Below are 27,585 nucleotides of genomic sequence, written 5' to 3'. Positions count from 1 at the left end.
TTTGTAGTCAGCAATAGGGGAGGGATTGCTTCCTACACAAACCGTATACATTTCTAGACATCTTTGAAAAGCGAGTCGGGTAAAGAGCTTCTTTTTTTTGTCATAAAGGGGCAGTGTTGTATTTCGAGACACAGGCTTGAATAAGCTAAGTAGCCAGTAGGCAGAATGTAGCATAATGTGTCTGATTCTCTGTAATAATGGTATGTGAATAATGCACTTTATTTTAAGTGGTTTCTTGCATCAGTCTGAAGGACAAGTGGATAAACAGGTTAATTTCAAGCCCTGCATTTTTTTATTTTATTTTTGTCTCATGGAATGTAGGCCTACATTGAAGACCAAACATTGGCTGCTACCATAGGCTGAATAATATATCAGCTATTTCCATTGCTTTTGATGGTAGGCCACTATGGTAGGCCTACATTATGATCGAATAGCCACAGTAGCCTATATTGCCACTGTTTAAGCTGTAACTTAAGGCAAGTACAGCCTCAGTGTTCACAGTAAATGCTTGCTGGAAGTTGCACAGAATTTTCACAACGTTCAAGTAACTTTCAAGTTTGCGCTCAGCAGACAAAATTTGCTCAGTGCCGGGAAAAATGAGGGAACATTGGTTACAACACACACACACACACACACACACTGTGTGTGAACGGGCAGAATCCCTCTGTACCTATGTGGAGATCTGAGACATTTTAACAGATAGACACTGGATATTGTTATTGGCACACTATCATACTATGACACTAGTCCAGATATCAGAAGAAATGCTTTGTCTGCAGTTTTCCTGTCTGTTCAGGCAGGTCTTGGCTTGATGTTGTATTCTACGGATGTAAGAGTACACACACACACACACACACACTTTAATCCCATTGAGCATTTGTATTTTACCGATCTGTTCTTCGTGTCAACGTTTTAGGTCTATGTACACAGGAGCAGTTTTTCATTTACATGGGTTCAAATTGGTCACATTTTTATGTGATCAAAGTCAAGTCTGTCTGTGTGGTGACATTTTCCTGCTGTGTCGTCCGTCTGAATGATTGGGTTTGTGTCTGACTGAGGGTTGTTCTGTTCCACTGTGTTTCTTAGGAGCTGAAAGACCTAACTCATCGAAATGAATGCCTGGACCTTAAAGGTAAGCCTATACTAAGACACACGCATACAAAGACACGCATGCACACTACCGGTCTTACTTTAGGTGGAACTGTGTGTCCCTCCAGGTGAGAAGCTGGACTATAAGGCGTGTGAGTCCCTGGAGGAGGTGTTCAAGAGGGTCCAGTTTAAAGTGGTGGACCTGGAGCAGACCAACCTGGATGAAGATGTATGTTTGTCCACACTCTTTACTCTCTTTCCCCCCCTCTTCTCCCTTCCCGGTTTCCCCCTCCTATCTTCCATTTACCGTCTCTCTTCAACTCCTTCTCATAATTTTTTCCCCTCCTATGTCCCCGTCCTGTCATCCCCCCCTCTCTGTTTTCCTTTCCCTCCCTCCCTCCCTCTGACAGGATGTCTAGTGTTTCCCAGGGTTGTGTGATTACTCTAGAGCTCTGAGTGTAAACACCATTCGAGAGGGTTGGGTTGAGAGAGAGAGACAGACGGACGGACGGACAGACGGTCAGACAGACAGAGCTCCATTGAGTCTGACCACTTATTTCCTCAAACAGATATTTGTAGGCTTGGCTCGATGAGCGGATGAGAGACACAGACGATCAGACACAGACAGACAGCTCTACTGTAGGGCAGAGGGACACAAACCGACGCTGCTGAGTTCTTATTTCCTTTTGTAGGCTTGGCTCCATGAGCTACTCACTCATGTACAGTAAACGCACACACGTGTTGTCCATGCTTGCACAGACTATACTGTAGACCTACACTTTTATACATTCATGTGTGCATGCATAGATGCACCGACAGTACTGAAGAAATACGTCACGGTATAAATGCAGGCGCATCCCCACACTTGACTACCACACTCACTGACTGCCCTGAAAATGTTACTGAACTGACTAGGTGAGCTCATTTACCTTCGTTTCAGTGGCACTACCACAGAGTCTCCCCCCGAGGCAGAGGGTCGTGGAAGGGTACGGGGTTGGAGGGAGGCCTAACCTGGGCGACAGAGGGAAAGGCAGCGAAAGAGTGGGTGAATGAGAGAGGCAGTGGTGGCGGCAGAGCCATGGACCAGCCCAGTCGCTCTGTAGTGTGTTCCAGCTGCCTCACTTCATCAGGCTCACTGTTAATGAGACTTACTGGGCTGTCCTCCATTCTTGTTCAGGAAGTGTTGTAGCTACACCAGCCAGTCAGGGTCATCCATCGGTACTTATTTGTTTAGTTTCTTTACTTTTGGACGGTCCTCTGTCATGGTTCTGGTCAGATAGAATCTGGTGGAACATTGTCTTAGCTTATTTAATTAAAGACAATGTTCTGTTTGATTTGATTTGCATGAATAATTCCACAGGCACGGTATTATTGCTGCCCTAGCCGCAGTCATCTCGTCCACACACTCGCACGCACACTCAACAACCAGTGGTATGTTCCAGCAGGCCCCCCCCCCCCACCACCACCCTTGAGCCGGCTGGCCGTTTCCGTAGTAAGAGGTTGTGCACAACACTGTCAGCCCTTCCTCCCATAACACCTCTCTCTACATTTTTTTTTTTTTTTTTTTAGAACATACGGCGACACTTGTTTAGAATATGTTTAGGGAATATTTCTCTTTTCTGATCTTAGTAGTTAGGCCACACTTTACACTGGCCTTATATCCTAACATTTGATCCTCTCTAATCATGTCTCTCCTCTCTTCCTCCCAGGGTGCGTCAGCTCTCTTTGACATGATTGAGTACTATGAGTCGGCCACACACCTCAACATTTCCTTCAACAAGCACATCGGCACCCGCGGCTGGCAGGCCGCAGCCCACATGATGAGGAAGGTGAGAGGTCTTGACCTCTGGGGGTGTGAAATCAATGGTAGAACAGAGGATGTGTGATGCATGATGTTATCACCAACTATCTTTTATGGATTTTCTAAATGATTTTCGGAATGTTTTATTAGTCGTATGTATGGTATACGCCGTCCAACGAAATGTTTACTTGCAGGTTCCTCCTCGACAAAGCAACAACCAATAAGAAAAGTTAAGAATACATGAATGAAGTAAATGGCTCAGTAGAATAGAATAAACATTGTATAATACAGGAAGGTGCCATTTATAGTCCAATATTTTGACTTTTAGGGAATGGGGTCAAGTGTTTTTAAATTTGACAGTATTTAGCAATCATAAGTAAGGGATTGGCTCTTTAAATGACACAATGGGTAGAATCCAGCAGCATGTGTTGAATGCATTTAAATCAACGGGGTTTGCAACGTGTCCTATCCCCTGAGTTGATGAAACACAGTGAGTCATTAGTACTTAGTCCACGTCGGTTTAGAAAGACATCTCCCCTGGGCATGTATGATGATGAGACTTGCCTGCGGTCTCCAGCTTAAGCACCTCCTGGGGCGGCGATCGGATGCTCGGGCATGCCGAAGGTTTTTTGTAGTCATATGTTCAGAGCACATACACGCATGCGCATTTTTTGGCTTACGTGTTAGTGTAGCAGGCGGGGATCTGTGAAACTCACTCCTCAGCGTGAAGCGCCGCCCCGTGCGCAATTTGAAGGCCTTTTTCAATAGTGTGATGTATAGAGAGACGCTTCAGGAGGGAGGTCACGTGTTTGCAAGGCAGAGGTCCTGGGATTGAGCCTCTGAGCCAAATCGCAGGCGAAGCAGTACTCTGAGCAAGCAGTGCGACGTCCTTTACATTTGCAGAGGTGCTGTGCGTGTCTGGACATGGTTATGAAAATGTTATCATCGCTGTATGGGAGTTGTACGTATTTGTTAGAGAATAATGGTATTGGCTTCCAGTACCAGCCAGGGGATAATGCTCTTAACTGGCGCGGTGACGTGAGTCATCACTATCAGAGCTCTGATTACAGATTACGGGAGGTTGCTGGATTATGGAAGAGGTCAGGTCACAGTTAAACCCGAAGGGGGGGTGTGTGTTTGTGTGTGTGTGTGTGTGTGCGCGCCTGTCTGCGCACGTTGTTCCCACACCCAGGGATGCTGGGAGGATTATCCAATATATATTTCAAGGACGTCCTCTATACGAGCGCGTTTGTGCACACATGGTTAAGGGCACATCGGCATTTTTCCCCTAGCGACCTTTCGGTTACTGGCCCAATGCTCTAACCGCTAGTCTACCGGCGGCCCATATTAGCCCCAGCGTACAGTACGTGGGCTATAGATCACCGGCTTACCGAAGACGCAAGCAAAACTGTCTGCTGTCATGGGTTAGCATGTCTACACGGAGGAGAAAATGTTGTTTCTACCTCTGATTGTAACAAGAATGTGTCAGTGACTCATGAGGTCTGTAATGAGATCTAGAAAACAGGGCTCCTTTCTTTGTACAACTGCGTATGTAAAAAGGGCTAAATAAAATAAATGTGATTTTGAAATTTGTGTTTTTGTCTGTCCCCAGACGAGCTCACTGCAGTACCTTGACGCCCGCAACACGCCCCTGCTGGACCACTCTGCCCCGTTCGTGGCACGGGCTCTCCGCATCAGCGGTAGTCTTGCTGTACTGCACCTGGAGAACGCTGGGCTCTCTGGACGACCACTCATGCTGCTGGGTAACAGGACAGGAAGAGGGGAGACAGGAAATCATCACTGTGTTAACCGAGAAGTTTTTTTGCCTCCATTTCCTCATCCTTCAATCATTTGTGTCTCCCTCCCTCCCTCTCTCATCTCTCTCTCTCCAGCCACGGCTCTAAAGATGAACATGAACCTACGGGAGCTGTACCTGGCTGATAACAAGCTGAACGGCCTGCAGGACTCTGCACAGCTGGGCAACCTGCTCAAGTTCAACTGCAACATCCAGATACTGGACCTCCGCAACAACCACATACTGGACTCTGGTAGGGATACAGCTCGCTGCTATCATCTCACCAGCCTCTTCACTCTGTTTCTCGTCCAGTCCTCTCTCGCTCCCTTTCTCTCCCTGTCTGAACCTTTCTTTCTCACTCTTTCTCTCTCATTCTCTCTCTGTTTCTTGTCTCTGTCTCTCTCACACACCTTTTCTATCACATGACAACCTCATAACCCAGTGTTGAGTTTTCCGTCTCGTAGTCCAAAATACAGAAATAGTTGCTCTCTGGCTCTCGTTTCCTTGTAACAAATAATCTGTACATGTTTTGAAGAACAGCATTCTCTAACCACAAACGTATTTTTTTTTATCCCAAACTAACCGCATGCTCAACCCTTACCTATGACCCTAACCTCAATTCTTACCCATGACCCTAACCTCTCTCTACCTCTGTGTGGTGTACAGGTCTAACCCTAACCTCTCTCTCTCTGTGTGGTGTACAGGTCTAACCCTAACCTCTCTCTACCTCTGTGTGGTGTACAGGTCTAACCCTAACCTCTCTCTACCTCTCCCTCTGTGTGGTGTGCAGGTCTGGCCTATGTCTGTGAAGGCCTGAAGGAACAGAGGAAAGGCCTGGTCACTCTGGTGCTCTGGAACAACCAGCTAACGCACAACGGCATGGGCTACCTCGCAGCTGCACTGGTAAACACACACACAACAAAAAATAAGATGTTTTAATGTCACATGCACAAGTACAGTGAAGTGCGAAGCATCAGCAATCATGTGCGTGCACACACATACAAATGTAATACAGTCATTAGGGTTGAGGAAACTGTGGTTTGCATGTGCTCCCTGGACTCTGCTGATTAAACAGGTCTGGAGCCTGCCTCACATGTCCCCCATATAAAACACACTATGAATCCCTATGGGTTCCCTGCAGAACCATAGACATGCGTTAGTTACATTGGACACCATTCTGTACATGAAGTTCATAACACGGTCGAGGCAAGTTATACAGTTAAATGAACTGTAAAGAATCCCACCCATATGGCTAATGTGACTGACGGTCAGTCAGGTTTTGCTTCCAGTGATGTCAATAGCAGTGCAATGTAACTCTTTGGTGTGCCCTTTCCCTCCCACTGCTATCTCCCCCGCCCAGCCTGTCTCAGGCTTGTCCTGTCAGGACAGAGAAGCTGGGTACAGGCCATTATCACTGATCCGGTTGCCAGGAGAACTGGGCTCAGCTTTAAAGGCTGTGCCTTGAATTAGGCATGGTAGTGATGTCTATATCTAGGCCTGTCAGTCAGTGGGATGGTGGCTCATGCACATACTAGTGCTGCTCCCAACAGTCCGTTTATCATAGAGAAAGATCATGTTTTGACCGTGTGGAAGACTAGCAGGCATGTTTTTCAGACTGGGTGGAAGATATTGTGATTAGGGATGCACGATATATCGGCCGACATTAGCTAAAAATGCCAACAACGGTATCGGCCCGATGTCTGTCTAGTTTAACGCCTACGTTAAAAACCGATGTCAAAGCTACCGTGCATACCTATATAACGTAAGGGCATGACGTAATAACGCCGCGTAACATTTTGCGCTACACGTGCAACACAGCATTCCTAACCTAGCCCACACACTATCTGCTGTGTGGATTGAGCAGTCAGCAAGTCGAGCAGTCATTTGAAAGAGTAAGAACATTTCAGCGAGACAACTCAAAGGCGAAATCCATTAAAGCCAAGATAATGGAATTTGTTGCCCTTGACAATCAACCGTTCTCTGTCGTGGGTGATGTTGGCTTTCGCCGACTGGTCAAGCACCGGTACACACTACCAAGTGCGCTATTTTTCAAATGTTGCCCTACCAGAGTTGCACAGTAATAGCGTCACTGCTATTAGCTTCACGACATACATACTATGGAACGCCGTTTGGGTCTTTGCATGTCAAAAAAGCTACAGTAGCACTTTCAAAGCTGTACAAAAAAGTCTGCAAACAAGCAAACACCGGTCACGACTGATGCGTTTACAATACCGCGTTGGTAATGAAGCATAATTTGTTTGACCGCAACTTTTGGGGTAGCTAACGTTAGCTTTAGCTTGGTACCTAGCTAGCACAAATACAACCAGCCTGAAAACAATGACCAGTAGAAACTACAGTCATTTTCATTATTATTAGCAATGATTTAGGAATCCTTGTGAGTAAGTATTAGCTAGGTAGCCACTTGTTGTTTGCCTATTGAAATTGAACTTCAGTTCAGGAAAATAAATAGCTAGCCAGCTACTTAACCCTGTTTCCCAAAGCTAACGTTATAAGCAGCCAGCTAGCTTCATCTGGCTAGTGATGCTCGACCAGACCGGGTTATGTGTTGTGAAGCTAGGATTATGCACAATAGTGGAATTTGCGTTTTGCCTTCAAAATAAAAGTATGTCATTGACAGTGAAGCAAATTAATACAAATGGTATAATTATGCCAAACTTTGATTTTGAAGGCTAACCGCAAAGTCCACTATTGTGGCTAATCCTTATTGTGGCTATGGGTCCGACCACCATTAATCAAATAATAACTGTCTTATAAATTAGGGTTATTTTAGATGACACCTAGCTCTGAAACAGATTATGTTGTGTTATTTGACACGTCAAATAGTGTTATTTGACATGTATCTTTTTTGACACGCAAAGACCCAAACAGCATTCCATTTATACGCAAAGACCCAAATGGCATTCCATAGAAATCCTGGTTAAAAATGAAACGACTGAACAAATGAACATCGAAACAGCACAACAGCAAGTAAATGAAAGAAATAGGTTTTGATTATGTTTTACTGGTAATGGGGACATAGATAAATGCCAACAAAATAACTTTTTTGTCAGTGTGTGTGTGTGTGTGTGTGTAACATTTATTTAACTAGGCAAGTCCGTTAAGAACAAGTATTTATTTACCATTTACAGATGACGCTGGGCCAATTGTGCGCAGCCCTATGGGACTCCCAATCACGGCCGGATGTGATACAGCCTGGATTCGACCAGGGATTGTAGTGACGTGTGTGTGTGTGTGTGTGTGTGTTAACTATTTAACTGGACTGCTTATCGTTTTTTTTGGCAAGGAAAATATTGGATATCGGTATCGGCCAAAAATGTCATATTGGTGCAGCAGTATAAATCATTGTGATTTATACTGTATATCATCCAGTTGGCATGAAGCCTAGTCGGACCCCCAGATGGACAGGTTTGGTATGACTGATACTTCCTACCTCACCATATCAAAATATAGAAATGAAAGGCAGCAGCTACTAGAATGATGTCCCTTTAGATTGAGGAGTGTGGGGGGTGTTGGGAATACTGAGGCCTTCTGGGAATGTTGGCACGTAGACACGAGATTCCGGGTCTTCGGAGAGGCCTGTCAGCTAGCATTCCCATCAGGGACTGGGTCCAGTGGTGCAGAAGACACGCTCTGGACATTCCTCTAACACTCATGCAAAAGATCCCATGACTGCAGACCTGCCAGCATGCACGCATTTTGCGTACCAACTATGCAATTCTCTGTCCATGTACGCAGGTACGAGATCCAATTTAAAAGTACGCAGAAATGAATAGGGCTTGATTTATTTGTAGTTTTTTAAACATTTTAATAAAAATAAATCCACTGAGTAAATCTAACATCCTGATTCTCGAGCTGCAACACACAGACATGTACGGAGTTTGTGTCAATGGACATTGAGATGAATACATCATTATTTGACGTTGCTACCCTGTGTCTGCCCCTCCTCCTGTTTGTTGTGATGCTGAGTTTGCCAACTGTCAGCTGTACGTAAACGCATGAACAAATCCCTTTTCGAACATAAGATGGACATTCAGTGGGCTCTAAAGTGACAGCAGTTCACTCGCATTTGCTAGTGAAAGAAATTAAATGCAAATATGAAAAATAACTGGTCGCATTTGTGCGAGTATGATATACATATAATTCTGCGTCCCATTAGTTATATTTTCCACGTAATGTTACGAGGATCACGCAACCTGATAGACTGGTACTGTAATTATGATCCAGGTCACAAAAAGCATTACAAAAGTATAATCCAAAATAAATATAAACGTCTTGGCATTAAATGGAGTCAGGGGTTTACAAGACTGCCCGATGAAGAATGAGTGGGTGTCCGGGATTAGCTATAGAGGCAATGCTTCTAAAATGTCTTTGCACTAGACTTGCGAGTTGCGCGCGCCAAATTGGAGATTCGTCTGGTACTCTAAGAAGTTGGACAGAGTTGGCAGGTCTGTGACTGCCTCCACTGCACTCTCATAATGGGAGAGAGACATGCACATGTAGGCACCACGTACAATACATTGTTTTTACTATACTGTACCAGTCAACAGTTTTGACCCACCTACACATTCAAGGGATTTTCTTTATTTTTACTGTTTTCTACATTGTAGAATAATAGTGAAGACATCAAAATTATGAAATAACACATATGGAATCATGTAGTAACCAAAAAAGTATTAAACAAATCAAAATATTTTATATTTTAGCTTCTTCAAAGTAGCCACCCTCGTCTTGATGACGGCTTTGCACACTCTTGGCATTCTCTCAACCAGCTTCACCTGGAATGCTTTTCCAACAGTCTTGGATGAGTTCCCACACATGCTGAGCACTTGTTGGCTGCTTTTCTTTCACCCTGCAGTCCAACTCATCCCATCTCAATTGGGTTGAGGTCGGGTGATTTGTGCAAGCCAGGTCATCTGATGCAGCACTCATCACTCTCCTTGTCGGTCAAATAGCCCTTACACATTCTGGAGGTGTGTTGGGTTATTGTCCTGTTGAAAAATAAATTATAGTCCCACTAAGCACAAACCAGATGGGATGGCGTATCGCTGCATAATGCTGTGGTAGCCAATGCAGGTTAAGGGTGCCTTGAATTCTAAATAAATCACTGACAGTGTCACCAGCAAAGCACCATCACACCTCTTCCATGCTTCACGGTGGGAACCACACATGCGGAGATCATCCGTTCATCTACTCTTCCTCTCACAAAGACACACCGGTTGGAACCAAAAATCTCAAATTTGGACTCATCAGACCAAAGGACAGATTTCCATCGGTCTAATGTCCATTGCTCATGTTTCTATGCCCAAGCAAGTCTCTTCTTCTTATTTATGTCCTTTAGTAGTGGTTTCTTTGCAGAAATTCGGCCATGAATGCCTGATTCACGCAGTCTCCTCTGAACAGTTTGATGTTGAGATGTCTGTTACTTGAACTATGTGACTCTAGTTTACATACACATACACCTTAGCCAAATACATTTAAACTCAATTTTTCACAATTCCTGACATTTAATCTTAGTAAAAATTCCCTGTCTTAGGTCAGTTAGGATCACCACTTTATTTTAAGAATGTGAAATGTCAGAATAATAAAGTGATTTATTTCAGCCATTATTTCTTTCGTCACATTCCCAGTGGGTCAGAAGTTTACATACACTCAATTAGTATTTGGTAGCATTGCCTTTAAATTGTGTAACTTGGGTCAAATGTTTCGGGTAGCCTTCCACAAGCTTCCCACAATAAGTTGGGTGAATTTTGGCCCATTCCTCCTGACAGAGGTGGTGTAACTGAGTCAGGTTTGTAGGCCTCCTTGCTCACACACGCTTTTTCAGTTCTGCCCACAAATTCTCTATAGGATTGAGGTCAGGGCTTTGTGATGGCCACTCCAGTACCTTGACATTGTTGTCCTTGAGCCATTTTGCCACAACTTTGGAAGTATGCTTAGGGTCATTGTCCATTTGAAAGACCCATTTGCGACCAAGCTTTAACTTCCTGACTGATGTCTTGAGATGTTGCTTCAATATATCCACATAATTTTCCTCCCTCATGATGCCATCTATTTTGTGAAGTGCACCAGTCCCTCCTGCAGAAATGCACCCCCACCACATGATGCTGCCACCCCCGTGCTTCACGGTTGGGATGGTGTTCTTCGGCTTGCAAGCCTCCCCCTTTTTCCTCCAAACATAACGATGGTCATTTTGGCCAAACAGTTCTATTTTTGTTTCATCAGACCAGAGGACCTTTCTCCAAGAAGTACGATCTTTGTGCCCATGTGCAGTTGCAAACCGTAGTCTGGCTTTTTTATGGTGGTTTTGGAGCAGTGGCTTCTTCCTTGCTGAGCGGCCTTTCAGGTTATAGGACTCGTTTTACTGTGGATATAGATACTTTTGTACCTGTTTCCTCCAGCATCTTCACAAGGTGCTTTGCTGTTCTGGGATTGATTTGCACTTTTCGCACCGAAGTACGTTCATTTCTAGGAGACAGAACGCGTCTCCTTCCTGAGCACTATGACGGCTGTGTGTTCCCATGGTTTTTATACTTGCGTACTATTGTTTGTACAGATGAACGTGGTACCTTCAGGCATTTGTAAATTGCTCCTAAGGACAAACCAGACTTGTGGAGGTCTACAATTTTTTTCTGAGTTCTTGGCTGATTTCTTTTGATTTTCCCATGATGTCAAGCAAAGAGGCACTGAGTTTGAAGGTAGGCCTTGAAATACATCCACAGGTACACCTCCAATTGACTCAAATGATGTCAATTAGTCTATCTGAAGCTTCTAAAGCCATGACATCATTTTCTGGTACTTTCCAAGCTGTTTAAAGGCAGTGAACTTTGTGTTTGTAAACTTCTGACCCACTGGAATTGTGATACAGTGAATTATAACTGAAATAATCTGTCTGTAAACAATTGTTGGAAAAATGACTTGTGTCATGCACAAAGTAGATGTCCTAACTGACTTGCCAAAACTATAGTTTGTTAACGAGAAATGTGTGGAGTGGTTGAAAAACGAGTTTTAATGACTCCAACCTAAGTGTATGTAAACTTCCGACTTCAACTGTACCTACATCTTCAAAGTGATCGATACAGTCATCTGGTGGTACTGTGTTGTACTTTCCTTCGTATGTCACAGTATATTTTCTGCCCACTGTCCTATGCTATGTGTAAACCCTGTTCCTCTCTCTCGCTCTAGCCCTGTACCCAGAGTTTGGAGACCCTAAATCTGGGCCATAACTCTGTGGGGAACGAGGGGGTCCACAAGCTCAAGGACGGGCTGATCTCCAACCGCTCGGTGCTCCGGCTGGGCCTGGCGTCCACCAAGCTGTCCTGCGAGGGTGTGTGTGTTTGTGTGTGCGCATGTGCGCATGTGGTATATGTCCTTATTTTGCTATTTACAGCTATTACAATCATTTTGATTGAAAATAAAACTCATTGTGCATGTAAACGGAGCTGTTGGCGTGTGAAAAGGCATTGAGCTGAGCCCTGTACCACCATCTCTCCCCCTGTACTGTATGTCAGGTGCCGTGGCGGTGGCAGAGTTCATCGCCGAGAGTCCCCGGCTGCTGCGTCTGGACCTGAGGGAGAACGAGATCAAGACGGGGGGTCTCATGGCCCTCTCTCTGGCCCTCAAAGTCAACACCTCCCTCCTACGCCTCGATCTGGACCGAGAGCCCAAGAAAGAGACTGTGAGAGATGGGGGAAGGTGGGGGGGGTGATGGGGAGAAGTACAGAGTGGAGGGGGAACTGTATGCAATTTGCCCTTTTTGTAATACATTGTCAAGATGAATTGTGTTGTCCAGGGAAAAATATTTTTTAGGAATGGGGGGGGGGGGGGAGTAGGGTTGACGTAGATGGGGGAACATCAACGTATAAACCCCCGATCTCTCCTAGTGCTCATCCCTCTCTTTTTTCCTTCTGTCTCCCAGGTGAAGAGCTTCATCGATACACAGCGTTCCCTGCTGGCTGAGATCCAGAACGGCTGCAAGCGGAACTTCATCCTAGCTAAGGAGAAGGAGGAGACCGAGCAGCAGATGCATTCGGCCTCCATGGCCGAGATCGCCACCGAGGACAGAACCGTAGAGGAAGAGGAGGATGGAGCTGATTCCGGCGAGCATGTTGAAAAAGATGGGAAAGACAGTGAGTGTGAGGGAGGAGAGGAAGGAGTAAAAGACACTGAGAGCCTGACTGACAGCCAATCGGCAGTGCGCTCTGAGGGAATAGTGTTGCCTTTGCTGTTGGAGTCAGACTCGGACACAGACGACGATGAGGAGGAAGAGGTGGTTCTCTCTAAAGCTCCCTCCGTCTCCCCTGTCCCCAAACACACTAGCCCTTCACTCAGGGCAGCGACAACCCAGCACCCCCTCAGTGCCTCACAGATGCCAACCGCCCCCTCTACCCCACCAGCTACGGGGGCTTTCATTTCAGGGATCACCGTCACGGAGTCCACGGGCTCCCCCGGTACGCCCCCTTCGCCGGGCCGCTGTATCTCTGTGTCGAGCCCCGGGAGGGGCCACAAGATCTTCATGGTGACCAGAGTAGAGAGCCCCTCTGACCAGCAGCAGGTTCTGGGGAAGATTGGCCTGTCCAACCCCCAGGCCTCAAAGGAGCCAGTGGTGTCACTAGTGAAGCAAACCACACATCGACCACAGCCCCCTTCACAACCCTCACAGGAGGAGGTGAGAACAGAACAGGCACAACCCCAGACCACGCCACTGACACAGGAGGTGAGACAGAGCCTGACAGAACAGACACAACCCCAGACAACGCCACTGACACAGGAGGTGACACAGAGCCTGACAGAACAGACACAACCCCAGACCACGCCACTGACACAGGAGGTGAGACAGAGCCTGACAGAACAGACACAACCCCAGACAACGCCACTGACACAGGAGGTGACACAGAGCCTGACAGAACAGACACAACCCCAGACCACGCCACTGACACAGGAGGTGAGACAGAGCCTGACAGAACAGACACAACCCCAGACAACGCCACTGACACAGGAGGTGACACAGAGCCTGACAGAACAGACACAACCCCAGACCACGCCACTGACACAGGAGGTGAGACAGAGCCTGACAGAACAGACACAACCCCAGACAACGCCACTGACACAGGAGGTGACACAGAGCCTGACAGAACAGACACAACCCCAGACAACGCCCACGCCACTGATACAGGAGGTGAGACAGAGTTTAGATGAACCACAGACAATAGATCCTAAACAGACGGAGCAGAGTCCTGTTGCGCCAGAGGAACCTTCTTCAGAGGAGGCCGTGGTAGAGACTCCTAATGACCCGTCTGAGACGCTAGAACTACCATCCAACCTCCTAACCCAACCCACAGAGGAGGAAGTCGAGGGCGTTCTAGACAGTTCGCAACCTGTACTGGCGGAGCAGAGCCCAAGAACAGCAGCCCAGCTATCACACACACCGTCCCTTCCTACAGAAGATGTAGCAATTCAATTCCTAGCATCACCCCAACAGACAGAGCAGATGGTAGAGACGACTACAGAGCCCCAGCTAGAACAGTCTGCTGTTGAGCAGCAGTTCACTGAAGCTGTGCTGGAAGGAGAGGAGGAGGAGAGTCAGGACCCAGTAGAAGAGACACTTTGTGAACAGGCAGAGTCTCAAACCAACACAGAGGAGGAAGATGAGATGCAGTCAGAACGGCTTCCACAGCAGGAACAGAGTTCGGGACAGGCTAGTGACACAGTTCAGCAACCGTTAGCGCCTCAGCTAGCGATGCAGACTAACACTAAGCCCCTGGGGGGTCTGCTTCTAACAGCACCACTCCAGTCACAGCCTGAAACAGTGCAGCCGGACTCTGAGCTTCTGCCCCCAGAACAGGAACTGGCAGAGACACTTCCACAGGCACACCGACAGGTGGTGACAGAGAATCCCTCTGAGCAGGGAGCCACGGAGAGTGTAGCAGAACAGGGACTATATCTGTCAGAGGAGGAGCAGCAGCAACTAGCACAACAGGCACTTCCTGTGCAGGTGGAACAGCAGCAACAACAACATCCTGTTCTAGAGCAACTACAGCAGCAGCCTCTCCAACCAGAGGGGCAATCACAGACCACCCTTCCCACCGAGCCCTCACCTGTTCCAGCCGAGACAGACACTTCTCTGGAGGTGGAGGACCGTAGCTCCCCTCCCAAGGCAGAGGAGTCCCCAGACGAGAGCTCCACAGACGAGGGGGAGAGCGTGGAGGAGGTGGTGGGCTCGGCCCTGCCCAACGGCCTGAAGCCAGAGTTTGTCCTTCACCTGCTGGACCCCGAAGGCCCCAAGCCTGGGCCTGGCAGCTGTGTGATGGAGCACGGTGAGTCACAGGCTCTGAGGGAACACCCTGTCTGTAGTGTGACAACAGGGTTGTGACCGACACATGATACAGTACACACACACACATAGTACACCTGCAGACACACACAAAGTCTGACAAAGTGTGTGTGTGTGTGTGTGTGTGTGTGTGTGTGTGTGTGTGTGTGTGTGTGTGTGTGTGTGTGTGTGTGTGTGTGTGTGTGTGTGTGCGCATTCTGCAGTGAGTGTGACAGCAGAGCTGAGCTGTGGTCAGGACCTGGAGGAGCTGTTGCTGGAGGCCAGCCTGGAGACTGGGAGAGACGCACCATAGCCCTGTCATGGTACGCCTACACTAACTACAACGACACATTTGCGATAACGCACAAAATGAGACGTCGTTATTTGATATAGTGTAGGTTGGCCAATGTGTTCTCTAATGTTGGTCCTTTCTGTTTTTTCTGCAGTGGTTCTGTAGGAGAGAGGAACACAGGACTCGTATCGTCTGTGTCTCGGTGACTCTTGTTGCTCCTACAATTTTTTTTCTTCCATTGTCATAATCCCACAACTCACCACCACCACCTCTATGACAACAGAGGACCAGTTGTCATCTAAGTAAAACACCAACAAAATAGAAAAAAGACACAAAACAATAATCATTGAGCTTCATCACAGCACATAAGGAATTAACTACGTCTTCACTCGAAACGCACACACATATTTTAAAGAAAGTAATAAAAAAACAAGAAGAAAGGAAGAGAATCACACTAACCTTTTGCCTATCACTACATTCCGTCAATCAGGAACCACACTCATGCAGGTACCAGGGAGCTGGGGGGGTAGAGAGGGAAGGAGGGGCTTAATCACTGCTCTAACCCAAGACACAGGACACACACTGCTCACCCCCTGCTCCACCCCGACCTGTGTTCTTGAAAGTGTTGTGAGCGTGCACACTGAGACAAAACCTTACTATTGCCCTCTGCTGGAGGAAAGAGAATGTGCACAGCTGTGTGTGACAGTGTGGGACCCAGCCAAGAGGACCCACTGGCTTTTTAGTGTGTCATTCTCTGACAATGACAGTTAGGCACAGAGGGTTTTATAACCAAGGAGGGCGTGACAGGAGAAGGTATTTGTCTTGTTAGTTTTATTTGTCCCCCCCACCTCGTAAGGGATCTCTGCCAAAGTGACCGCTTTCTTTTCTGTTCCTTCCTCTCCGTTCGCTTTGGTCCCCTCAGGAATCTTCTCCTCCAGTCTCTCCAGCAACGCTCTGGAACACCCAAACCATCTGTCATCTGCCAAAAACGCGCTGTCTCGGTCAAAATTTATTTTGGGATCAGATAGCAGAGTTACTCTAATCTAAAGCCTTCTGGAAACCTCTGTAAATGTTGGATGACAAAATATCTGCCTTGATGGAGTAATGCTGTTCATTACAGAGTAAGTCTACCCTTCTTTTTTTCCTCCACCGGACAGTTATCAGACATTATTTTCCAGATGGATTTTCATGTTTGTCTGACCAGAGTGATTAAATGTAGTGTGACACTCAATAGGAGTATAAAGAAAAAGTAGTTCTGACTTTGTCTTTCGTGTCCTCCCCTCTTTCTTTCAGTCTTCTGCTGGTACAACACTGTGCCATCTCAACACAGGATTAATGTTGCCTTTGACTCGACTAGGTTTAAATTTCATCTCCTTTTGTTTTGCTGCTTGGAGAAATCAGTCGTTTTGTATTTATTTTATATGAGCCTTTAACTTTGTGATTTATTGTTCTCCCCTTCTCTCCCTCTTTTTATTAGTTATTTTCCATGGGGTTTGCTTTTAAAGATTTCCCCCCTTTGGTGTATATTTCAGATTCAAATTAGAGCAATTATTCCGTAGAGTTGTTTTTTTTTGCGGGGGGGGGGTCTGCGGTAAATGAGACTGCTGGGTGGAAGGATCAACGGTTATGGCAATAGGGAGGGAGAGTGAAGTTATGAAAATAAAGGAAAAGGACATTTTCCTAAGGAGGGGCAGTGTGAATGGTGGTTGACATCACTCTGATAACACATCGACTGAGAGACTATCCCTGTTTTGAGACTTCACATCTTAAACACTACTGTGCTCGGTTAAGCTATGGCCACCTGGGGCTGCTGGTGTTTTCCTTTCTAGATATAGATATACTGTATTACTCAACAGCAGCTACTGCTTAAGACTCTTGTAGGCCAGGAGGACATTGATTTGAACACAAACAGGTGGGTGAAAGTTTGAGTGAACGTCCCAACAACACTGAGGACACGTAAGCCCTGAATGCCCAACACTGTGAACCTATGGGCCAGCTACCAAGGGCCCTATTCAACTGGTATCCAAAAGATTCCAGGGTAAGGCAAAAAGGTGCTTTCTTACAGTGCAAGAAGAATACAGGTTTTTCTCAACTGCGGGATCCTCTGGATATAGGTTTTGGTTGAATAGAGCCCCTTGTTTCAATCCCTCTGTTCCGTCTCCCCTGGTCAACCAGGTTGTTTTTCAACCCAAATCGTCATTGCTGTGCAGCCCTCACTATTTGTAATGCTTAATTTCTTTTGTCATTTTTAATTATTTGTTAAATTAATTGAAATGTGCTGGTAATCACATATGTATGGCAACTCTTTTTGTTCCTCTCTCTCTCTCAAATAAATGCATGTAATGACTAATGAAGTGACTGGGAGTGTTTCACTTAAAATACTCTTTGGGAACTGCATTGATTTATTGGATATTCTGCATGGAAGTGATTGGGAGTTTTCTGAAAGTACTTCATTTGACGGACCATCATATTTAGTACAAAGTACTGCAGGTCTGAAAATCTGTTCTGCACTGCTATTCCGCTGGTAAGTACTATTCAATCACCAAGCAAAGTAAATGCTGCTAGTGTTTCCATAATGTTGCTCAACGGTAATACTTTTTGTTTGTTTAAGCAAATTAGCCAATGGCTAATTTATTCCGATGTAGAGAAGAGGAATTTATTGGTCAACATGGCATGGACCTAAAAAGGCTTTCTATAAGAGGAAGGAAATGGGATGGGTTTAACTGACAATGTCACAGCACAACAGTTTTATAGAGACTCTCAAGTTAATAAAATTGGTATTTGTAGGAGGCCTTTGGTAGTGTTTCCTAGGCCTGATCCAAGCTGTTTCTAACCTACATTGTACAAATTCTGGAGCTTTGAGACATTAGAACCAGACTAGAGAGAGACGGAAGGGATGGATGGAGTGAGATGCCTATGCAAAATGACAATCACCTTTGTTGGTTTCAGGTTGGTATGATGTTCTAAGGTGGCGATATAGAATTAGAATACCCTGCATCTCAATGAGTGTTGCACTGTCTTATGTTTTGAGGTAGGGGATGTGACCTGGTCTGAGGTGTATGAGGCAAGGTGATACTGCTTTGTATGGAAGGAATTAAGACGGTTAATGTAAGAGGGTTACATGTAGTAATCCACTTCACTTAGAACCACGGACACAATCAAATCAAATTGTATTTGTCGCATGCGCAGAATACAACAGGTGTGGACCTTACTGTGAAATGCTTACTTACAAGCCCTTAACCAACTATGCAGTTCAAGAAATGGATAAGAAAATATTTACTAAATAAACTATAGTAAAAAAAAAATCTGAAAGTAACACAAGAAAATGACATAACAATAACAAAGCTGTATACAGGTGGTACCGGTACCAAGTCAATGTGCGGGGATACAGGTTAGTTGAGGTCATTTGTAAAGTGACTATGCATAGATGATAAACAGAGTAGCAGCAGTGTAAAAACAGAGGGGGTTTGTTCAGCAGTCTTATGGCTTGGGGGTAGAAGCTGTTAAGGAGCCTTTAGGTACTAGACGTGGCGCTGCGGTACGGCTTGCCATGCAGTAGCAGAGAGAACAGTCTATGACTTGGGTGACTGGAGTCAGACAATTTTTGGGGCCTTCCTCTGACGTACCTAGTATAAAGGTCCTGGATGTCAGGAAGCTTGGCACCAGTGATGTACTGGGCCGTAGTCAGATGCTGAGCAGTTACCAAACCAAGCGGTGATGCAACCGGTCAGGATGCTCTCTGGTGCAGCTGTATAACTTTTTGAGAATCTGGGGACCTATGCCAAATCTTTTCAGTCTCCTGAGGGGGAAAATGTGTTGTCATTGCCCTTTAAAAAAAAAAAAAAAATGTTACCTTTATTTAACCAGGTAGGCTAGTTGAGAACAAGTTCTCATTTGCAACTGCGACCTGGCCAAGATAAAGCAAAGCAGTTCGACACATACAACAACACAGAGTTACACATGGAATAAACAAAACATACAGTCAATAATACAGTAGAAAAATCTATATACATCATGTGCAAATGAGGTAGGATAAGAGAGGTAAGGCAATAAATAGGCCATGGTGGCGAAGTAATTACAATATGGCAATTAAACACTGGAATGGTAGATGTGCAGAAGATGAATGTGCAAGTTGAGATACTGGGGTGCAAAGGAGCAAGATAAATACATGTATTTTTGGATGAGCTATGTACAGGTGCAGTGATCTGTGAGCTGCTCTGACAGCTGGTGCTTAAAGCTAGTGAGGGAGGTAAGAGTCTCCAGCTTTAGTGATTTTTGCAGTTCGTTCCAGTCATTGGCAGCAGAGAACTGGAAAGTGAGGCGGCCAAATGAAGAATTGACTTTGGGGGTGACCAGTGAGATATACCTGCTGGAGCGCGTGCTACGGGTGGATGCTGCTATGGTGACCAGTGAGCTGAGATAAGGTGGGGCTTTACCTAGCAGAGACTTGTAGATGACCTGGAGCCTGTGGGTTTGGCGACGAGGATGAAGCGAGGGCCAGCCAACGAAAGCGTACAGGTCGCAGTGGTGGGTCGTATATGGAGCTTTGGTGACAAAACGGATGTGATAGACTGCATCCAATTTGTTGAGTAGAGTGTTGAGGCTATTTTGTAGATGACATCGCCGAAGTCAAGGATCGGTAGAATGGTCAGTTTTACGAGGGTATGTTTGGCAGCATGAGTGAAGGATGCTTTGTTGCGAAATAGGAAGCCGATTCTAGATTTAATTTTGGATTGGAGATGTTTAATGTGAGTCTGGAAGGAGAGTTTACAGTCTAACCAGACACCTAGGTATTTGTAGTTGTCCACATATTGTAAGTCAGAACCGTCCAGAGTAGTGATGCGATCGGTTGAAGAGCATGCATTTAGTTTTACTTGCATTTAAGCAGTTGGAGGCCACGGAAGGAGAGTTGTATGGCATTGAAGCTCGTCTGGAGGTTAGTTAAAACAGTTTCCAAAGAAGGGCCAGAGGTATACAGAATGGTGTCGTCTGTGTAGAGGTGGATCAAATAATTACCAGCAGCAAGAGCGACATTATTGATGTATACAGAGAAGAGAGTCAGCTCGAGAATTGAACCCTGTGGCACACCCATAGAGACTACCAGAGGTCCGGACAACAGGCCCTCCGATTTGACACACTGAACTCTACCAGAGAAGTAGTTGGTGAACCAGGCGAGGCAATCGTTTGAGAAACAAATGCTGTTGAGTCTGCCAATAAGACTGTTGTGATTGACAGAGTCGAAAGCCTTAGCCAGGTCGATGAATACGGCTGCACAGTAATGTCTTTTATCGATGGTGTTTAGGACCTTGAGCGTGGCTGAGGTGCACCCATGACCAGCTCTGAAACCAGATTGTATAGCGGAGAAGGTACGGTGGGATTCGAAATGGTCGGTAATCTGTTTGTTAACTTGGCTTTCGAAGACCTTAGAAAGGCAGGGTAGAATAGATATAGTTCTGTAGCAGTTTGGGTCTAGAGTGTCTCCCCCTTTGGAAAGCTGCCGCGGTCATCCCCCTCTTCAATCTATGAGAATCTCAGACGATACGAAAGAGGTTGAACAGGCTAGTAATAGGGGTTGCAACAATTTCAGCAGATAATTTTAGAAAGAGGGTCCAGGTTGTCTAGCCCGGCTGATTTGTAGGGGTCCAGATTTTGCCGCTCTTTCAGAACATCAGCTATCTGGATTTGGGTGAAGGAGAAGTGGGGGAGGTTTGGGCGAGTTGCTCTTGGGGGTGGAGGGCTGTTGATCGGGGTAGGGGTAGCCAGGTAGAAAGCATGGCCAGACGTAGAAAAATGCTTATTGAAATTCTCAATTTTAGTGGATTTATCGGTGGTGACAGTGTTTCCTAGCCTCAGTGCAGTGGGCAGCTGGGAGGAGGTGCTCTTATTCTCCATGGACTTTACAGTGTCCCAGAACTTTGAGTTTGTGCTACAGGATTCAAATTTCTGCTTGAAAAAGCTAGCCTTAGCTTTCCTAACTGCCTGTGTATATCGGTTCCTAACTTCCCTGAAAAGTTGCATATCACAGGGGCTGTTCGATGCTAATGCAGAACGCCACAGGATGTTTTTGTGCTGGTCAAGGGCAGTCGGGTCTGGAGAGAACCAAGAGCTATATCTGTTCCTGGTTCTACATTTTTTTAATGGGGCATGCTCTTCACAACTGTCCTGGTGTGTTTGGACCATGAATGTTTTTATGTGATGTGGACACCAAGGAACTTGAAACTAACGACCCGCTCCACTTCAGCCCTGTCGATGTTAATGGGGGCCTGTTCGGCCCTCTTTTTCCTATAGTCCACGATCAGCTCCTTTGTCTTGCTCACAATGAGGGAGAGGTTTTTGTTCTGGTACCACACTGCCAGATCTCTGACCACCTCCCTATAGGATGTCTTGTCGGTGATCAGGCCTACCACTTGTGTCGTCAGCAAACTTAATGATGGTTTTGGAGTCGTGCTTTGCCACGCAGTCTTAAATGAACAGGGAAGGTGTTTAGTCCCAGGGTCCTTAGCTTAGTGATGAGCTTTGTGGCACTATGGTGTTGAACGCTGAGCTGTAGTCAATGAACAGCATTCTCACGTAGGTGTTCCTTTTGTCCAGGTGGTAAATGGCAGTGTGAAGTTAGATTGAGATTGCATCATCTGTGGAGCTGTTTGCGCGTTATGCAAGTTGGAGTGAGTCTAGGGTTTCCGGCATGATGGTGTTGTGAGCCATGACCAGCCTTTCAAAGCACTTCATACTAATGTCCCGTTAGTAGGATAGTCTTAATCGTAGATCGTCCAGTTTGTTTTCCAATGATTGCACGTTGACCAGTAGGGTAGTGGTGGTTTACCTACTCGTCGGTAAATTCTTACAAAGCACCCATCCCCCTTTTCCTCAGTCTTTTCTTCACGCTGATGATGTGGATTTGGGCCTTGTCTTGACAAAGCAGTATATCCTTCGCGTCAGACTCACTAAAGAAAAAAAAATCTTTGTCCAGTTCGAGGTGAGGAATCGCTGTTCTGATGTCCAGAAGCTCTTTTCGGTCATAAGAGACAGTAGCAGTAACATTATGTACCAAATGAGTTAAACAATGTGAAGAAAAAAAAACAACGGGTTAGTAGCCCGTAAAATGGCAGCCATCCCCTCCGGGGCCATTATTACACAATGTGGAACTACAATAACAATAGTGGAAATCTGATTCTCAGAACAGTCCAAGGCCCAGTACAAGAGCTGACGGAGATAGTTCGGTCAGACTAGTGATCCCACTGTGCAATATGTGACCTTTCACCTTTCAAGAGAAGTGTTGAGAGAACTGTCACTGTCTATGCTGTTTTGGTTGCTTGCCATTAAAAAAAAAACAATCTAATTTCAGTTTACTCAATGAATTTCATTTTTTTTGTACTGATAGAGATGGCTCTAAAAACAACAGTGAGACCACTCGGATCAGCGATTGCATACTACAACGACATGGCATACTTGAAGTATTGAAGTGGCATCTTGGCCAAGCATCCAGTACTATTCTGGTATGGATATTTTGATTCTCTGTTATGTCAAGACTCAAAAGGTTTGTCTTTTAAATCAGATTTCAGGGGATGGCAGGTTCAGTCTTAACTTTCCAGAATGTGACCAAACGTTAAGATGGGACGTTGAGGGGTGAGGCGGTTCACCGGCCCCCCTGAGACAGGCTCATGGGGCGAGGGCATTGTGTGTATGTGGGGGGGATCTGTTCTCTTTATATTACTAATTCTGTTCTGAAGGAATTCCAGCCAATACTAATCCATCCCCACCCTCCCCCCCAGCTGCTTATATGAAGAATGATCATGAGCTAGAGAGGGGAAAGGAGAGGGGGCTAGAGAAAGCCTTAAACATTAACTTCAGAAGTGGAACTATAGAGGACAAAAATGGAATGAAGGACCATTCTCTTTCTGTACAGTAGACACGTGTGACTTGATTGGATCGAGAGACTAAGGGCAGGACCTGGAATGAAAAACGCAATACCCCATGCTAACGTTAACATTTAAGAACTTTTTCTTTCATGTTTTTCCTTTTTCTAGTGTATCTATGCAAGTATTTCCTTTGTTCTACTTTTCCCCAGCCCAAACTGCCACCCATGAATTGGCTTAAATCCACAATGAAAGCAACACTGAAAACTAATTAAAACGTGACCTTCAGTTCTAAGTCTGCTTTTCTCAGCTTCCCCGTTTTACCTTTTCATTTCAGTAAACCTAGAAGTAATGCAGTGGGTTTTAGCTCCCAGTACACCTCACCTGAAATACATTAGTGTTGTCTTTAGCGCACAGGCAGACTACTGAGGTGAATCATAAGCAATGGCTGTGCAACATTGTGACCTGTAGTGTTTTGTAGCTTCGCCTACGTCTCATAATGTACTCTTCTAAACTATCTATGAAGGTAAAGTGTCTCTTGTTTTTGTTTATTTGTGTTAAAGTTTTTATGGGTTTTGTGTATAATCTTGGTTGAAATAAAGGGTTTCCTAATTTCCCGTGTCTCTTGGTTTCATGTTTGTTACCTTGCCTGACTCTTATTTAATGCTGGGTTCATATACACGTCTCCAAACTATGGGGGACAAAAGCCTTCATGCTCCCGTGCCCCTCACCTATAGAATATTCTCCTTAACCATCTGAGAGCTGCTCTGTCCCCGGGGAAAAAAAGGGCCTTAAAACCGACTTCTTACAGGCTCTTTTTCAAAGCCTAGATTGCTGGCCCACTGTTTTTATTGTATCTATATTTATTTTCTCTGTTAGAGTGTTTGTAATGAAAAGTGCTTTACAAATTACATTTATTTACTGTATTTTCCCCAGTTGTTGTTTTGGTGAAATAGTGTAGCATTTGTAAGACAGAAACCCAATGGGCAACCTTCAGTGTCAACCATGTTTCTCAGCTGTAGTTTTCTGTTCCAGCAGACTGAGTGAAACCGGAGGTGGGACAAGAGAAGATGTACCATAAACATTAACAGGTCAACAATCTGGTGTCTAGTAAATAAACCAATGTGGATGTCTTGGAAAGTTACGGGTCAGCAGTGTTAGCTATTAAACTATTTGGGAGTCAGTGGACAGTGTGTCCGTTCTGGCTAGTGATTCCCTTTGGCAACCGGACAACATACCCAAACATCACTGTCATAACTGTGATAACAAACCCAGTGAGCACAAGATGTCTTTTCAACATCTTATGCTCATAGAGGGAAATTATTCACATCCACAAATGTCCCGTAGACTTCCCAGCACCTGTTGATTCTTTGTGAGGTAATATACTGTGTAGGCTGATAGATGAACAAATACTCCACATTTTGTTGTTGATGTTATGTCTTGTAATATTACGCGAGTTCTCAATCAACCACTGGAGAGCGATTCGGTTTGCATTTTGCAAAGATTGGTTTGAGTGTGCCTGTGATGCTGAAAGAGCAGCTGTAACCGGAGAATGTATATGAGGAAAAACTTTACTGATTATCTCCTACTCTGGCTGACGTCACTCATACCTTTTATTCTCGTTCATCAAAGGATCACAAAATCTGTAGGAACCAGCTATTTACCCTTTTTAAAGGAGTGTTCTTTTTTTTTCAAAGGATAGTGGCACGTGATCAAATGTTTCCTTGCCGGGCCTTTCCTTGGGCTTAGCAGGGCCTGAGGAATGTGCAGGCGTGTTGGTATAAGAGAGAAAGGGACTTTTCCGTGGTGTCAACCCTCATCTAGCCTGTTGGCTCACTGTCCACTGGACTGACCAACCTTCTGCACGTAGACAGGGAGGAGCTGTCAGAGATGGGGCTCTGGCACCGCTGCATCTACACGTGGATGGAGGGGTAGTAGAGGGTTGTGAGTTCGCACCCAGGTTGAGTTGGAATTTCCACTCTGTTACAGAGGGACGGGTTTGTGTGTTTCAGTATGTGGTGCTCATATGGTTTGGTATCCAGTATGGTTCGCTCATGGGATGCTGAGTTGATCTACAGGTACTCCTTCGTATGTAATAGCTTAATATTCCCAGGGCCCGGCTAAGCCTTCTATTTGTGTATCATGTGCATTGTCAGAGCAAAAACTAAGTCATGAGGTCGAAGGAATTGTCAATAGAGCTCCGGAAAAGGATTGTGTTGAGGCACAGATCTGGGGAAGGGTACCAAAAAATGTATGCTAAAATGAAGAACACAGTGGCTTCCCTCATTCTTAAATGGAAGTTAGGAACTACCAAGACTCTTCCTGGAGCTGGTCTGCCCAGCCAAACTGAGCAATTGGTGCCATGATTACTGTATATATGGGATAACCTTTGTATGCTTGCAATGATGGAAAAGTACTGGGTAAATGGAGATGTACTGCTTTAGTTCTCAGGCTGAGAATTGTCTGCACCTGCTGATAGTCACGCAGCCTCAAGGCCGAGATAGCAGAGTGAGAAACCACAGTCTAGACATGTTTTTCTCATCTTAGATACTTTATCTAATCCAATGCAACAATATGATTGACGGTAGGTTGTCCACACCAACTAGTATGAGGGTTGTTTCGCCACACAGATCTTTACTATAGACTACTGAGGTACTCTGTATGTGAATCTTTATTACGAAAGAGTTTTATACCAACGTTCCTGTGTCTGTGTCATCTATCTGGAAGACTGATTGTTGAAGGAAACTTACGTCACCACATGCAAAGGACCACCCAACAGCTGCATCATGCTGTGGGGATGTTTTTCAGCGGCAGGGAGACTAGTCAGGATCAAGGGAAAGATGAATGGAGCAAAGTATAGAGAGATCCTTGATGCTCCAGAGCGCTCAGGACCTCAGACTAGGGTGAAGGTTCACCTTCCAACAGGACAATGACTCTAAGCACACAGCCAAGAGAATGCAGGAGTGGCTTCGGGACAAGTCTCTGAATGTCCTTGAATGACCCAGCCAGAGCCTGGACTTGAACCTGACCGAACATCTCTGGAGAGACTTGAAAATAGCTTTGCAGCGATGCTCCCCATTCAACATGACAGAGCTTGAGAAGATCTGCAGAGTAGAATGGGAGAAACTCCCCAAATACAGGTGTGCCAAGCTTGTAGCGTCATACACAAGAAGACTCGAGGCTGTAATCGCTGCCAAAAGTGCTTCAACAAAGTACTGAGTAAAGGGTCTTATGTCATTTGACATTTCAGTATATTCTTTTTATAAATTTGCAAACAGGTTTAAAAAAAAATGTCTTTGCTTAGTCATTATGGGGTATTGTGTGTAGATTGGGGGGGGACAATTGAATACATTTTAGAATAAGGCTTTAACGTAACAAACGGTGGTAAAAGTAAAGGGGTCTGAATACTTTCCGAATGCTCTGTACATGTATTTTGAAGATTGTATGCTATTCATACGCTGCTCTTGCTGACCAGTCGTCAATAAAGCTTGAGTTGGACTCAAGTGTCTATAGTTTGTTCTCTGTCATCACAACCTTCAAGACATGGAATCCCTCTGCTCGGGCTCTATTTGGGTCTTGAAGAGCAAGACGTGGTCACTCAACTATGGTTAAGTATAACAATGAGTTTTCATGATAAATATGACATTATTAGGAACTTTCCCCTTGACCTTATAACACATATTTATTCTTATTGATACTATGTGTATGTACTGAACAAAAATATGAAACGCAACATGTAAAGTGTTGGTCCCATGTTTCATGAGCTGAAATAAAAGAGCCCAGCAATTTCCCATACGCACAAAAAGCTTATTTCTCTCAAATTGTGTGCACAACTTTGTTCACATCCCTGTTAGTGAGCATTTCTTCTTTGCCAAGGCAATCAATCCACTTGACAGGTTTGGCATATCAAGTAGCTGATTAAACATCATAACCATTACACAGGAGCAACTTGTGCTGGGAACAATTAAAGGCCACTCTAAAATGTGCAGTTTTGTCACACAACACAATGCTGCAATTGGCATGCTGACTACAGGAATGTCCACCAGAGCTGTTGCCAGAGACCAGCCACCCAGACAGCTGATGAAACTGAAGAGTATTTCTGTCTGTAATAAAGCCCTTTTGTGGGTGGGCCTGGCTCCCAAGCGGGTGTGCCTATGCCCTCCCAGGCCCACACATGGCTGCGCCCCTGACCAGTCATGGGAAATCCATAGATTTGGCCCTAATCAATTTATTTAAATTGACTGATTTCCTTATATGAACTGTAACTGAATGAAATCGCTAACATTTTAGCATGTTGCGTTTATATTTTTGTTCAGTATAGTATAATCTTTGCTCAGGTTTAAATGATTTTCACTCAGCATCACCTTTTCTTGAGGTGTGGTCAGTAAAGGGTTAAATGGGTGGGTGGGCTTTCCTCTTGAC

General features: G+C 45.3%; 1 protein-coding gene across 2 annotated transcripts in view; it reads left to right on the top strand.

Moving 5' to 3' along the window:
- LOC106612384 (protein phosphatase 1, regulatory subunit 37) overlaps nt 1-17,657 on the top strand; it is a 58,064-nt gene extending 40,407 nt beyond the window's left edge. The window contains exons 3-14 of one of the 2 annotated variants that reach the window (XR_014378862.1): nt 1,087-1,132; nt 1,218-1,318; nt 2,799-2,918; nt 4,503-4,653; nt 4,783-4,938; nt 5,476-5,588; nt 11,889-12,030; nt 12,215-12,381; nt 12,622-15,019; nt 15,240-15,338; nt 15,462-16,428; nt 16,601-17,657. Coding sequence is in view for 1 of the 2 variants with exons in the window: in XM_082956163.1 (XP_082812289.1) it covers nt 1,087-1,132; nt 1,218-1,318; nt 2,799-2,918; nt 4,503-4,653; nt 4,783-4,938; nt 5,476-5,588; nt 11,889-12,030; nt 12,215-12,381; nt 12,622-15,019; nt 15,240-15,328 (3,483 nt within the window). In the remaining variant the exon portion in view is untranslated. Of the gene's footprint in view, nt 1-1,086; nt 1,133-1,217; nt 1,319-2,798; nt 2,919-4,502; nt 4,654-4,782; nt 4,939-5,475; nt 5,589-11,888; nt 12,031-12,214; nt 12,382-12,621; nt 15,020-15,239; nt 15,339-15,461 lie in introns of both variants that reach the window. The other variant, XM_082956163.1, reaches the window with a different exon arrangement.
- Nucleotides 17,658-27,585: the final 9,928 nt, after the last annotated feature.

Source organism: Salmo salar, chromosome 09, assembly GCF_965601325.2.
Source record: "Salmo salar chromosome 09, fSalSal1, whole genome shotgun sequence".
Lineage (NCBI taxonomy): Eukaryota > Metazoa > Chordata > Actinopteri > Salmoniformes > Salmonidae > Salmo > Salmo salar.
The sequence above is the reverse complement of the archived record's forward strand: the minus strand, read 5'-3'. Positions and strand labels throughout refer to the sequence as shown.